Source organism: Lonchura striata, chromosome 31, assembly GCF_050655825.1.
Source record: "Lonchura striata isolate lonStrDom1 chromosome 31, ASM5065582v1, whole genome shotgun sequence".
NCBI lineage: Eukaryota > Metazoa > Chordata > Aves > Passeriformes > Estrildidae > Lonchura > Lonchura striata.
The window spans coordinates 5,810,930-5,825,072 of NC_140733.1; the positions used below are offsets into that span (position 1 = coordinate 5,810,930).

A 14,143-nucleotide genomic window follows, 5' to 3' on the forward strand; every position below is an offset into this window, starting at 1 on the left:
GGGTCCCCAATATCCCGAGGGGGGGGTCCCCAACACCCCTGGGGGGGTCCCCAACACCCCTGGGGGGGGTCCCCCCCTCCCCCCTCCCCCCCCCTCAGCAGCGCGGGCCGCCCCTCCCCCCGCCGTACCTGGCCGCCAGGGCCCCGGCGTAGCTGAGCGAGTGGGGGAGGGCGGGGGGCGGGGCGGGGGGCGGCTCCCGGCGGCGCTGGGGGAGGGGCGGTGGGGGAGGGCCGCGGGCGGGGGTCGCGGCGTGCCGCAGGTACCAGTGGCGCAGCCCCTCCAGCGCCAGCCACTTCTGGCTGCGCCGCTGCTCCGGCCAGCGGCCCGGGGGAGGGGCTGCCGAGCCCCCCGGCCCTCCCCCACCCTCCCCCCGCCCCCCCGGGGGGGGCTCGGGGCTGCGGGACCCTCCCCCCCCCGCCGCCCCTCCCCCGTAATCGATCAGCGCCTCCGAGCTGTTGCTGCGGCGGCTGCGGGGGGGGAGGGGCAGCGGGGGGGGGGAGGGCCGGGGGGGGGAGCACCCCCGAGCCCCCTCCCCAATTGCGAGTCCTGGCTGCCGGACCAGGGCCGGGGGGGCAGCCCCCGGGGGGCGTCGGGGCTGCGGGGAAAGCAGAGTTTTAATTCCAAAAAATATAAAAAATTGGGGCTTTAGGACGGGGAAACGGAAGGGAAAAAATAAAAAGGTTGGCCCGTCCCGAAAAATTAATATCCGATCAGATTTTGTTCCCTCCCCCGAAAAAATCCACTTTTTCACCCGTAATAAAACACTTTCACCCCCCAAAAAACCCCTAAAAACCTCCTTGTCTGCAAAACCCCTCGTTTTCCCACATAAGAAAGCCTTTTTCCCCAAAATCCCGTTTTTTCCCCCCAAATTCCCATTTTTTTCCCCAAAATCCCAGTTTTTTCCCAAATTCCCGTGTTTTTTCCCCAGATTTCCATTTCTCCCCCCGAATTCCCGGTTTTTCCCGAATTCCCGTTTTTCCCCCCGAATTCCCGGGTTTTTCCCCCCAAATTCCCGTTTTTTTCCCTTTTTTTTCCCGGTTTTCCCCAGGTTTTTCCTGGTTTTTTCCCGTTGTTTCCCGTTTTTTTCCCGGTTTTCCCTGTTTTTTTCCTGAATTCCCGGTTTTTCCCTGTTTTTTCCCGTTTCTTTCCCGTTTTTTCCCCATTTTTTCCCTAATACCAGTTTTCCCCCGTTTCTTTCCCGTTTTCCCCAGTGGTTCCCGTTTTTCCTGTTTCCCTGTTTCTTTCCTGTTTTCCCCATTTCTTTCCCGTTTTTCCCCGGTGTTTTCCCATTTCTTTCCCGTTTTCCCCGTTTTTCCCCGTTTTTTCCTGTTTTCCCCATTTCTTTCCCATTTTTCCCGTTTCTTTCCTGTTTCTTTCCCCGTTTTCCCCGTTTCCCCTGTTTTTCCCCCATTTTTTTCCCGTTTTTTCCCCGAATTCCCATTTTTCCCCCCGAATTCCCGTTTCCCCGTTTCTTTCCCGTTTTCCCCCCATTTTTTCCCCGTTTTTTCCCCGAATTCCCATTTTTTTTCCCGAATTCCCATTTTCCCCCATTTTTTCCCCGAATTCCCGTTTTTTCCCTGAATTCCCGTTTCCCCGTTTCTTTCCCGTTTTTCCCCGTTTTCCCCCCATTTTTTCCCCGTTTTTTCCCCGAATTCCCATTTTCCCCCCCGAATTCCCATTTTTCCCCCCGAATTCCCATTTCCCCGTTTCTTTCCCGTTTTTCCCCCATTTTTTCCCCGTTTTTTCCCCGAATTCCCATTTTTTTTTCCCGAATTCCCATTTCCCCCTGTTTTCCCCCCGAATTCCCATTTTTCCCCCCGAATTCCCATTTTTCCCCCCGAATTCCCGTTTTTCCCCCCGAATTCCCGTTTTTCCCCCCGAATTCCCATTTTTCCCCCCGAATTCCCATTTTTTTTTCCTGAATTCCCATTTCCCCCCGTTTTCCCCCATTTTTTTCCCATTTTTCCCCCGAATTCCCATTTTCCCCCCGAATTCCCATTTTTCCCCCCGAATTCCCATTTTCCCCCCAAATTCCCGTTTCCCCGTTTCTTTCCCGTTTTTCCCCGTTTTCCCCCCATTTTTTCCCCGTTTTCCCCCCATTTTTTCCCCATTTTTCCCCCCGAATTCCCATTTTTCCCCCCGAATTCCCATTTTTCCCCCCGAATTCCCATTTTTCCCCCCGAATTCCCATTTTTCCCCCCGAATTCCCATTTTTCCCCCCGAATTCCCATTTTTCCCCCCGAATTCCCATTTTTCCCCCCGAATTCCCGTTTTTCCCCCCGAATTCCCATTTTTCCCCCCGAATTCCCATTTTTCCCCCCGAATTCCCATTTTTTTTTCCTGAATTCCCATTTCCCCCCGTTTTCCCCCATTTTTTTCCCATTTTTCCCCCGAATTCCCATTTTCCCCCCGAATTCCCATTTTTCCCCCCGAATTCCCATTTTCCCCCCAAATTCCCGTTTCCCCGTTTCTTTCCCGTTTTTCCCCGTTTTCCCCCCATTTCCCCCCGTTTTCCCCCATTTTTTCCCCATTTTTCCCCCCGAATTCCCATTTTTCCCCCCGAATTCCCATTTTTCCCCCCGAATTCCCATTTTTCCCCCCGAATTCCCATTTTTCCCCCCGAATTCCCGTTATTTTCCCCCCAATTCCCGCTCCCCGTGCCCCTCACCGCTCGCGGGCCCCGCGGGGGCTCCGGCCCAGCACGGGCGTGGCCGGGACGCTGCGGCCCTCGAGGCTGGACGCGCTGCGGGGCAGGGTCCGCGCCGGGCTGGCAACGGCAAAAACGGGGAAAATCGGGAATTTGGGAATTGGGGAAATTGGGGGAAAATCGGGGGAGGGGGTTGGGGCGAAAAATCGGGGGGGTTGGGGGGGGAAATTAGGGGGATTTAGGGGAAAAAAGGGGATTTTTTTGGGGAAAAGTGGATTTTTGGCAGAGAAAAAGGGATTATTTTGGGAACAAATAAGGGAGTTTTGGGGGAAAAAGGGATTTTTGGGGGAAATCAGGGGTTTGGGGGAAAAGCAGAGGATTTTAGGGGGAAAAGGAGATTTTTGGCCAAGAAAAAAGGGGTTTTTTTTGGAACAAATAAGGGAGTTTGGGGTTCAGAAGAGGTTTTTTGGGGGATATCCCAATCAGGATTTCGGGGTTCCGAGGCCGGTTTTTGGGGGACGTTCCCAATCAGGATTTCGGGGTTCCAAGGGGGATTTTTGGGGGACGCTCCCAATCAGGATTTCGGGGTTCCGAAGCGGATTTTTTGGGGGATATCCCATGCAGGTTTTTGGGGTTCCAAAGCAGATTTTGGGGCTCCCATGCAGGATTTCGGGGTTCCAAAGTGGATTTTTTGGGGACGCTCCCATGCAGGATTTTGGGGGATATCCCAATCAGGATTTCGGGGTTCTGAAGGGGATTTTGGGGCTCCCAATCAGGATTTGGGGGTTCCAAAGCAGATTTCGGGGCTCCCAATCAGGATTTCGTGGTTCAGAGGCGGGATTTTTGGGGATGCTCCCATGCAGGTTTCTGGGGGACGTTCCCAATCAGGATTTGGGGGTTCCAAAGTGGATTTTGGGGCTCCCAATCAGGATTTGGGGGTTCCAAAGCAGATTTCGGGGCTCCCAATCAGGATTTGGGGGTTCCAAAGCAGATTTCGGGGCTCCCAATCAGGATTTGGGGGTTCCAAAGCAGATTTCGGGGCTCCCAATCAGGATTTCGCGGTTCCAAAGCAGATTTCGGGGCTCCCCATCAGTATTTCGTGGTTCCGAGGTGGATTTTGGGGCTCCCAATCAGGATTTGGGGGTTCCAAAGCAGATTTCGGGGCTCCCAGTCAGGATTTGGGGGTTCCAAAGCGGATTTCGGGGCTCCCCATCAGGATTTTGGGGTTCCAAAGCAGATTTCGGGGCTCCCCATCAGTATTTCGGGGTTCCGAGGCAGATTTTGGGGCTCCCAATCAGGATTTGGGGGTTCCAAAGCAGATTTCGGGGCTCCCCATCAGTATTTCGGGGTTCCAAAGCAGATTTCGGGGCTCCCAATCAGGATTTCGTGGTTCAGAGGTGGATTTCGGGGCTCCCAATCAGGATTTCGGGGTTCTGAAGGGGATTTCGGGGCTCCCAATCAGGATTTGGGGGTTCCGAGGCAGATTTCGGGGCTCCCCATCAGGATTTGGGGTCCCGCTCACCTGGCGGGCCCGGCCAGCGAGCTGCGGCGCCCGGGGGTCCCGTCGGGGCTCCAGGGGGGGAGGGGCCGCGGCCGCTCGGGGCTGCCCGAGCCCCCCCGGGGGGGGGAGGGGCGGCCGGGCCCGCCCGGGGGGGGCTTGGGGGGGGGCGGGGCTCCTGCGGAGAGGGGGGGGTGAGGTTTGGGGGGGCTCGGTGGCCAGGTAGCCCCCAGGGAGCCCCCCAGGTGTTCAGGTAGCCCCCTCGGGTCCTTGGTAGCCCACCCAGGTCACACAGGTGCCCAAGTAGCCCCCCAGGCACTCCGGTAGCCCCCCAGGTACCCAGGTAGCCCCCCCAGATGGCCAGGTAGCCCCCCCAGGTACTCTGGTAGCCCACCCAGGGTCACACAGGTACTCTGGTAGCCCCCCCAAGATGCCCAGGTAGCCCCCCAGGTTCTCCGGTAGCCCCCCAGGCACTCTGGTAGCCCCCCAGGTTCTTTGGTAGCCCCCCCAGATGTCCAGGTAGCCCCCCCAAATGTCCAGGTAGCCCCCCAGGCTCCCCGGTAGCCCCCCAGGTTCTCTGGTAGCCCCCCAAGCACTCTGGTAGCCCCCCAGGTTCTCTGGTAGCCCCCCAGGCTCCCCGGTAGCCCCCCGCCCCCTCACCGTTCTCCAGCGCGGGGAGGTCGCCCAGGGACCCGTTCTCATCTGGGGGGGCACGGGGGGGTCAGAGCTGCTGGGACCCCCAAACCTGCCCCTCCCCCGTACCCCGACCCCCCGTACCCCAACCCCCCCAGACCCCCAAATCCCCCCCAATCCCCCTGTGCCCCCCCAATCCCCCCCGATTCCCCCGTGCCCCCCAATATCCCCCAGCCCCCCAAATCCTTCAGGCCCCCAAATTCCCCCCAATCCCCCCAGACCCCCAATCCTCCCCGTCCCCCAATTCCCCCATGCCCCCCAATCTCCCCCAATCCCCAAATTCCACCCAATTCCGCCATGCCCCCCAAATCCCCCCCAGCCCCCAATCTCCCCCTGCACCCCAATCCCCCCCAGACCCCCCGTGCCCCCCAATCCTCCTCACCCTCCAATCTCCCCCAATCCCCCCAAATCCCCCTGTGCCCCCTAATCCCCCCAATCTCCCCCTGCACCCCAATCCCCCCAGACCCCCAATCCTCCCCACCGCCAAATTTCCCCATGCCCCCCCAATCTCCCCCAATCCCCCCGTGCCCCCCAATCCCCCCAGCCCCCCAAATTCCCCCCAATCCCCCTGTGCCCCCCAATCCCCCAAATCCCTCCAATCCCCCCGTGCCCCCCAATCCCCCCAGCCCCAAATTCCCCCCAATCCCCCCCATGCCCCCCAATCCCTCCAATCCCCTCAATTCCCCCGTGCCCCCCCGTGCCCCCCAATCCCCCCAATCCCCCCGTGCCCCCCAATCCCCTCAATTCCCCCGTGCCCCCCCGTGCCCCCCAAATCCCCCCATGCCCCCCAATCCCCCCGTGCCCTGACCGTGCCCAGGGGTCCCGAGCTGCGCCCGCAGCTGCCGCAGCCTCTGGGCGGCCTCGGCCTGGAGCCGCTGCCGGCGGCGCCGCTGCTCGGGCGGCAGCCCCGGCACCGCTGCCAGGCGGCGCGCGGCCTCCAGCACCTGCGCCTGCACCTGCACCTGCGCATGGGCCTGCACCTGTGCATGGGCCTGGGCATGGGCATGCGGCTGGGCATGCGGCTCGCGCCGGGCACGGCTCACCTGGCGCAGAAATGGGGAGAAACGGGGGGAAAATGGGTAAAAATGGGTAAAAATGGGGTGGGGATAAATGGGAGAGAGCCGGGCGGCCTCCAGCACCTGCGCCTGCACCTGGCCTGCACCTGCGCATGGGCCTGGGCATGGGCATGCGGCTGGGCATGCGCCTCGTGCCGGGCACGGCTCACCTGACGCAGAAATGGGGAGAAACGGGGGGAAAATGGGTGAAAATGGGGTAAAAATGGGGATAAATGGGAGAGAGCCAGGCAGTCTGCAGTGCCTGCACCTGCACCTGCACCTGCACCTGCGCATGGGCCTGGGCATGCGGCTGGGCATGCGGCTCGCGCCGGGCACGGCTCACCTGGCGCAGAAATGGGTAAAAATGGGGGGAAAATGGGTAAAAATGGGGATAAATGGGAGAGAGCCGGGCAGTCTGCAGTGCCTGCACCTGTGCATGGACCTGGGCATGCGGCTGGGCATGCGGCTGGGCATGCGGCTCGTGCCGGGCACGGCTCACCTGACGCAGAAATGGGTAAAAATGGGGGGAAAATGGGTAAAAATGGGGTAAAAATGGGGATAAATGGGAGAGAGCCAGGCGGCCTGCAGTGCCTGCACCTGCACCTGCACCTGCGCATGGGCCTGGGCCTGGGCATGCGGCTGGGCATGCGGCTGGGCATGCGGCTGGGCATGCGGCTCGCGCCGGGCACGGCTCACCTGGCACAGAAATGGGGAGAAATGGGGGGAAAATGGGTAAAAATGGGGATAAATGGGAGAGAGCCGGGCAGTCTGCAGTGCCTGCACCTGTGCATGGGCCTGCGCATGCGGCTGCAGTTGCGCCTGCGCCTGCACCCAGCACACCTGGGCACAGGAATGGGGGAAAATGGGGGGAAATAGGGAAAATGGGGGGAAAAGGGGAAAATGGGGGGAAAAGGGGAAAAATGGAGATAAATGTGGGGAAAAATGGGGAAAAATGGGGGGAAATGGGGAAAAACTTGGGATAAATGGGGGGAAAAGGGGAAAAATGGGGATAAATGGGGGGAAAAGGGGGAAAATGAGAGAAAAATGGGGAAAAGGGGAAATGGGGAAGGGCCGGGCGCTCTCCAGCAGCTGGACCGGGGAGAAATGGGAAAAGTGGGAAAAGGAGAACGGCGGGAAAGAGAAGGAATGGGGAATTTGGGAATGAAAAAATGGGAATTTGGGAATGGGGGAATGGGAATTGGGGAATGGGGGAATGGGAATTGGGGAATGGGGGAATGGGAATTGGGGAATGGAGGAATGGGAATTTGGGAATGAAAAAATGGGAATTTGGGAATGAGAGAATGGGAATTGGGAATGGGGGAATGGGAATTGGGGAATGAAAAAATGGGAATTTGGGAACGAAAAAATGGGAATTTGGGAATGGGGGAATGGGAATTTGGGAATGAAAAAATGGGAATTTGGGGATGGGGGAAATTGTGGGAATTTGGGAATCGGGGAATGGGAATTTGGAAAATTGAGAATGGGGAAATTGGGGAAATGAGAATTTGGGATTTAGGAATTTGGGAATGGGGGAAATGGGAGGGAAGGATGAAAATGGCAGAAATTGGGAGGATGGGGATGAAGGAAAGGGGGAATGGGGACAGGGTGGGGACACCTCGGGGTGGGGGGACACCTCGGGGACACCTTTGGACCCAGGGGACACCCAGGGGACACCCAGGGGACACCCAGGGGACACCCAGGGGACACCTCGGGGACACCTCGGGGACACCTTTGGACCCAGGGGACACCCAGGGGACACCTCGGGGACACCCAGGGGACACCCAGGGGACACCCAGGGGACACCCAGGGGACACCTTTGGGACACCCAGGGGACACCCAGGGACGTACCAGAGCGTGAGGGGACCCGCAGGACTTGGGGGTCCCCAGGTGACACACGGGGGGACGGGAGCCACCGACGGGGTACAGGGGCCACTGCGGGGACACGCGGGGGTGGGGACAGTGGGGACACCCTGGGGACACCCAGGGGACACCCAGGGGACACCCTGGGGGGGCTGGGGACACCAGGGACCACCCAAGGGACACCGTGGGGACACTCAGGATCACCCAGGGGATACCCTGGGACCACCCTGGGGACACCAGGGACCACCCAAGGGACACCCTGGGGACACTCAGGATCACCCAGGGGATACCCTGGGGACACCCAGGGGACACACGGGGGGAGTGGGGACACCGTGGGGGGCTGGGGACACCAGGGACCACCCTGGGGACACCGTGGGGACACTCAGGATCACCCAGGGGATACCCTGGGACCACCCTGGGGACATCAGGGGTCACCCAGGGGACACATGGGGGGAGTGGGGACACCAGGGACCACCCAAGGGACACCATGGGGACACTCAGGATCACCCAGAGGACACCCTGGGGACACCCAGGGGACATCAGGGGTCACCCAAGGGACACCCTGGGGACACTGTGGGGACACATGGGGGGAGTGGGGACACCAGGGACCACCCAAGGGACACCCTGGGGACACCCAGGGTGTGGGGCCACCATGGGGGAGCCAGGGGCCACCAGGGATCACCCAGGGACCACCTTGGGGACACTCAGGGACCACCCAGGGGACAACAGGGGACACCCAAGGGACACCCTGGGGTGACCAGGGATCACCCAGGGGACATCAGGGGACACTCAGTGGCCACCACTGGACACACAAGGACCACCAAGGGGACACCGTGGGGGGGCCGGGGACACCAGGGACCACCCAAGGGACACCCTGGGGTCACCAGGGATCACCCAGGGGCCACCAGGGACCACCCTGGGGACACCGTGGGGACACTCAGGGACACATGGGGACCACCCAGGGGACACTCAAGGGACACCCTGGGGACACTCAGTGGCCCACCAGGGTGTGGGGCCACCACGGGGGATCCAGGGGCCACCCTGGGGACACCCAGGGGACACCCAGGGGACACCCAGGGGACACCCAGGGGACACCAGGGACCACCCTGGGGACACCCTGGGGACACCCAGGGGACACCCAGGGGACACCCAGGGGACACCAGCGACTGGCGGCCACCACGGGGGTCCGGGGGCACCCCGAGGTGGGATTTGGAATAGCGACCTCCCCCCCCCCACCCAAAACTGGACATTTCAGCCACCCCCAAACCCCCCCAGCCCCCCCCCCCCCCCCAAATGTCCCCAAATGTCCCCAAAGGTCCCCAGACCCACCTCGGGGGGGGGTCCCCGCGGGGGGGCCCCCGAGCGGCGCCGGGGGGGGGGCTGGGGTCTCTCTCCGGGCTCCAGGGGGTACTCGGGGGGCAACTGCCCCGTCAGCTCCTGGGGGGGAGGGCAGTGGGGAGGGGTCCGGGGGGCTTGGGGGGTTTGGGGAGGGGTCCTGGGGGTTTGGGGAAGGGTCCTGGGGGGCTTGGGGGGTTTGGGGAGGGGTCCGGGGGGCTTGGGGGGTCCTGGGAGTATTTGGGGAGGGGTCCTGGGGGTTTGGGGAAGGGTCCTGGGGGGCTTGGGGGGTTTGGGGAGGGGTCCTGGGGGGTTTGGGGGGGCTGGGGGGTTTGGGGAGGGGTCCTGGGGGGTGGGGAGGGGTCCTCAGGATGGGGACAAGCCCAGGGGTCACTCAGGGTGGCCTGGGGTCATTTAGGGGTCACCCAGGGGTCCTGGGGGGTCACTCGGGGGTCACTCGGGGTCACCCAGAGCTGGGGTCAGGGGTCAGAGGTCATTGTGGATGGCCGGTGGGTGAGGGTCAGGGTTTGGGGGTCACTCAGAGGTCACTCCGGGGTCACCCAGGGGTCACCGGGGGTCACTCGGGGGTCACTGGGGGTCACCCAGGGGTCACCGGGGGTCACTCGGGGGTCACCCAGGGGTCACCCGGGGGTCACTCAGGCCATCCGTGGTGGGCAGCAGTCCCAGGGGTCACTCAGGGAGGGGGAGCGGGGTTTGGGGGTCACCCAGGGGTCAGTCGGGGGTCACCCAGGGGTCACTGGGGGTCACCTGGGGGTCACTCAGGGGTCACACGGGGGTCACTCGGGCCACTCATGGTGAGCAGGAATCCCAGGGGTCACTCAGGGAGGGGGAGCGGGGTTTGGGGGTCACCCAGGGGTCACCGGGGGTCACTGGGGGTCACCCAGGGGTCACTCAGGGGTCACTCGGGGGTCACCCAGGGGTCACGGGGTCACTCACGGCCTCCTGCAGGCAGAGGCGCCGCAGCTCCCGCAGGCGCAGCCCCAGCGCCTGGCGCAGCCCCCGCTGCCGCTCCCGCAGCTCCTGCAGCCGCCCCGGCACCGCTGGGGACAGGGACGGGACAGTGAGGGACAGGGATGGGACAGTGAGGGACAGGGATGGGACAGTGAGGGACAGGGACAGGGATGGGACAGCAGGGACAGGGACAGGGATGGGACAGCAGGGACAGCAGGGACAGGGACAGGACAGTGAGGGACGGGAATTGGGGACAGCAGGGACAGGGACAGGGACAGGGACAGGGACAGGGACAGGGACAGTGAGGGACGGGGACAGGGACAGTGAGGGACGGGAATTGGGGACAGCAGGGACAGGGATGGGACAGCAGGGACAGCAGGGACAGGGACGGGACAGTGAGGGATGGGGACAGGGACAGTGAGGGACGGGGACAGGGATTGGGGACAGGGACAGGGACAGGGATGGGACAGGGACAGGACAGGGACAGGGATGGGACAGTGACAGGGATTGGGGACAGCAGGGACAGGGATTTGGGACAGGGACAGGGACAGTGAGGGACGGGGACAGGGATTGGGGACAGGGACAAGGACAGGGACAGGGAGGGACAGGAACAGAGGGACAGTGACAGTGAGGGACACGGGGACAGGGACTGGGGACAGGGACAGGGACACAGGACACAGGGACAGTGACAGGGACGGGGACAGGGACAGAGATGGGACAGGGATTGGGGATAGGGACAGTGAGGGACAGGAACAGGAATGGGACAGGGACAGGGACACGGACAGGGACAGGGAGAGGGACACGGACAGTGAGGGACAGGGATTGGGGACAGCAGGGACAGGGACAGGGACAGGGATGGGACAGGGACAGTGAGGGACAGGGATGGGACAGGGACAGTGAGGGACAGGAACAGGAATGGGACAGGGACAGGGACACGGACAGGGAGAGGGACAGGGATTGGGGACAGGGACCGTGAGGGACAGGGATTGGGGACAGCAGGGACAGGGACAGGGATTGGGAATGGCAACAGGAACAGGGACAGGGACAGGGGACAGTGAGGGATAGGGACAGGGACAGGGACAGGAACGGGGACTGGGGACAGCAGGGACGGGGACAGGGACAGTGATGGACAGGGGACACAGCGGGGACAGGGAGGGACACGGACAGGGGAGAGGGACAGGGATGGGGACAGGGGACAAGACACGGTGACAAGGGACGGGGACAGGGGAAAGGGACATGGGGACAAGGATGGGGACAGGGACAGGGACAGGACACAGGGACATGGGGACAGTGACAGGGATGGGGAACAGGGACAGGACATGGGGACAAGGATGAGGACAGGGGACAGTGACAATGACAGGGATGGGGACAGGGACAGGGGATAGGGACAGGATACAAGGACACGGGGACAGGGACAGGACAGAGAACATGGGGACAGCGACAAGGGACACAGGGTCACAGTGACAGGGACAGGGACAGGACATGGGGACACGGGGACAGGGACAGTGACAGGGACAGGACACGGGGACGGGGATGGGGACAGGGACAGGGGACAGGGACAGGGACGGGGACAGTGACAGGACAGAGAGACACGACATGGGGACAGTGACAAGAGACACAGGGTCACAGGGACAGTGACAAGGACAGGGACAGTGACAGGACATGGGGACATGGGGACACGGGGACAGGGACAGTGACAGGACACAGTGACAAGGGACAGGGGACGGGGATGGGGACAGGGGACAGTGACAGGACATGGAGACAAGGATGAGGACAAGGATGGGGACAGGGGACAGGGGACAGGGACAGGATACAGTGACAAGGGACAGGGAACAGGGACATGGGAACAGTGACAGGAACAGGGACAGGACATGGGGACACGGGGACAGGGACAGGGACAGTGACAGGGACAGTGACAGGGACAGTGACAGGGACAGGACACGGGGACACGGGGACAGGGACAGGGACAGTGACAGTGACAAGGACAGTGACAGTGACAGGGACAGTGACACGGTGACAGTGACAGGGACAGGACACGGTGACAGTGGCAGTGACAGTGACAGTGACACGGTGACAGGGACAGTGACAGGGTGACAGTGACACGGTGACAGTGACAGTGACAGTGACACGGTGACAGGGACAGTGACAGGGTGACAGTGACAGTGACGGTGACAGTGACACGGTGACAGGGACAGTGACAGGGACAGTGACACGGTGACAGTGACACGGTGACAGTGACAGTGACAGTGACACGGTGACAGTGACACGGTGACAGTGACACGGTGACAGTGACGGTGACAGTGACAGTGACAGTGACAGTGACAGTGACAGTGACAATGACACGGTGACAGGGACAGTGACAGTGACACGGTGACAGTGACAGTGACGGTGACAGTGACACGGTGACAGGGACAGTGACAGTGACACGGTGACAGGGACAGTGACAGTGACACGGTGACAGTGACAGTGACGGTGACAGTGACACGGTGACAGGGACAGTGACACGGTGACAGTGGCAGTGACAGTGACACGGTGACAGTGACAGTGACAGTGACACAGTGACAGTGACGGTGACGGTGACAGTGACAGTGACACGGTGACAGGGACAGGGTCGCGGTACCTGCGGGGCCGTAGGTGCCGGGGGGGAGGATGTGACCCCTCACCTCCATCGCGGGCCCATGGGGGGCTGCGGGAGGGAGGAAACCGGGGTCAAAGGTCACGATTTGGGGGGTCAAAGGTCAGGATTTGGGGGGTCAGAGGTCAGGATTTGGGGGGTCCCATTTGGGGTCAAAGGTCAGGATTTGGGGGGGTCAAAGGTCAGGATTTGGGGTGTCCCCACCCCCGCCCCTCCCCCCGCACCCGGAGCGGACCCTGAACCCCAAAAACCCGGGGGGGGTCCCCAAAATGGAGCGGGGGGGCCACGGGGTCACCCCCACCCCAAAAAGGAGCCAGGGAACGCCCCCCACCCAAAAGGGACCCCCAAATCCGCGGGATCCCCCAAAAAAGGACCCAGAGGGACCCAGGGGTGCCCCCCCACCCCCAAAATCCCACCCAGGGGTGCCCGCACCTCCAAAAAAGCCCCCAGGGATGCCCCCCACCCCAAAATCCCACCCAGGGCTCTCCCCCACCCCAAAATCCCACCCAGGGCTGCCCCCCACCCCAAAATCCCACCCAGGGCTCTCCCCCACCCCAAAATCCCACCCAGGGGTGCCCCCCACCCCCAAAATCCCACCCAGGGCTCTCCCCCACCCCAAAATCCCACCCAGGGGTGCCCCCCACCCCCCAAAAAGTCCCGAGGGGTTCCCCCACCCCTAAAAATGAACCCGGGGGGGGTCCCGGGGTCTCCCTCACCCCAAAATCCCACCCAAGGGTGCCCCCCACCCCCCAAAATCCACCCAGGGCTCTCCCCCACCCCCCAAATCCCACCCGGGGTGCCCTCATCCCCCAAAATCCACCCAGGACTGTCCCCCACCCCAAAATCCCACCCAAGGGTGCCCCCACCCCCAAAATCTACCCAGGGGTGCCCCCACCTCCAAAAAAGCCCCCAGGGGTGCCCCCCACCCCCCAAATCCCACCCAGGGCTCTCCCCACCCCCCAAATCCCACCCAGGGGTGCCCCCCACCCCCCAAAATCCACCCAGGGCTCTCCCCCACCCCCCAAAATCCACCCAGGGCTCTCCCCCACCCCAAAATCCCACCCAAGGGTGCCCCCACCCCCAAAATCTACCCAGGGGTGCCCCCACCTCCAAAAAAGCCCCCAGGGGTGCCCCCCACCCCCCAAATCCCACCCAGGGGTGCCCCCACCCCCCAAATCCCACCCAGGGCTCTCCCCCACCCCCCAAATCCCACCCAGGGCTCTCCCCCACCCCCCAAATCCCACCCCGGCGCGGCCCCTCCCCCTCAGGGCCGTGTCCCCATTTTTTGGGGGGGGGTCCCCAACCCCTCCCCCACCCTTTACCTGTTCCGGGGGGGGGTCGCGGCCGGGCGGGTTTTTTGGGGGGGGGGCTCAGCCCCGCGCCCCCCCCGGGGGTCCCCGGCGGCCCCGGGGGTCGCGGGCGGGTTTTTTGGGGGGGGGTCTCCGGCG

The 14,143-nt window shown here is 62.7% G+C and overlaps 1 protein-coding gene across 1 annotated transcript; it reads right to left on the bottom strand.

Annotated features, from left to right (window-relative positions):
• On the bottom strand, positions 1–13,109 carry LOC146764785 (coiled-coil domain-containing protein 120-like). Its single transcript, XM_085563601.1, is given in 9 exon segments — positions 1–478; positions 481–595; positions 2,669–2,767; positions 4,170–4,323; positions 4,806–4,847; positions 5,647–5,830; positions 9,083–9,190; positions 10,046–10,149; positions 12,681–13,109. Coding segments are annotated over 9 exon segments (1,239 nt in total). The 5' UTR covers positions 12,730–13,109; the 3' UTR covers positions 1–94.
• Between the last annotated feature and the right edge of the window lie 1,034 nt (positions 13,110–14,143).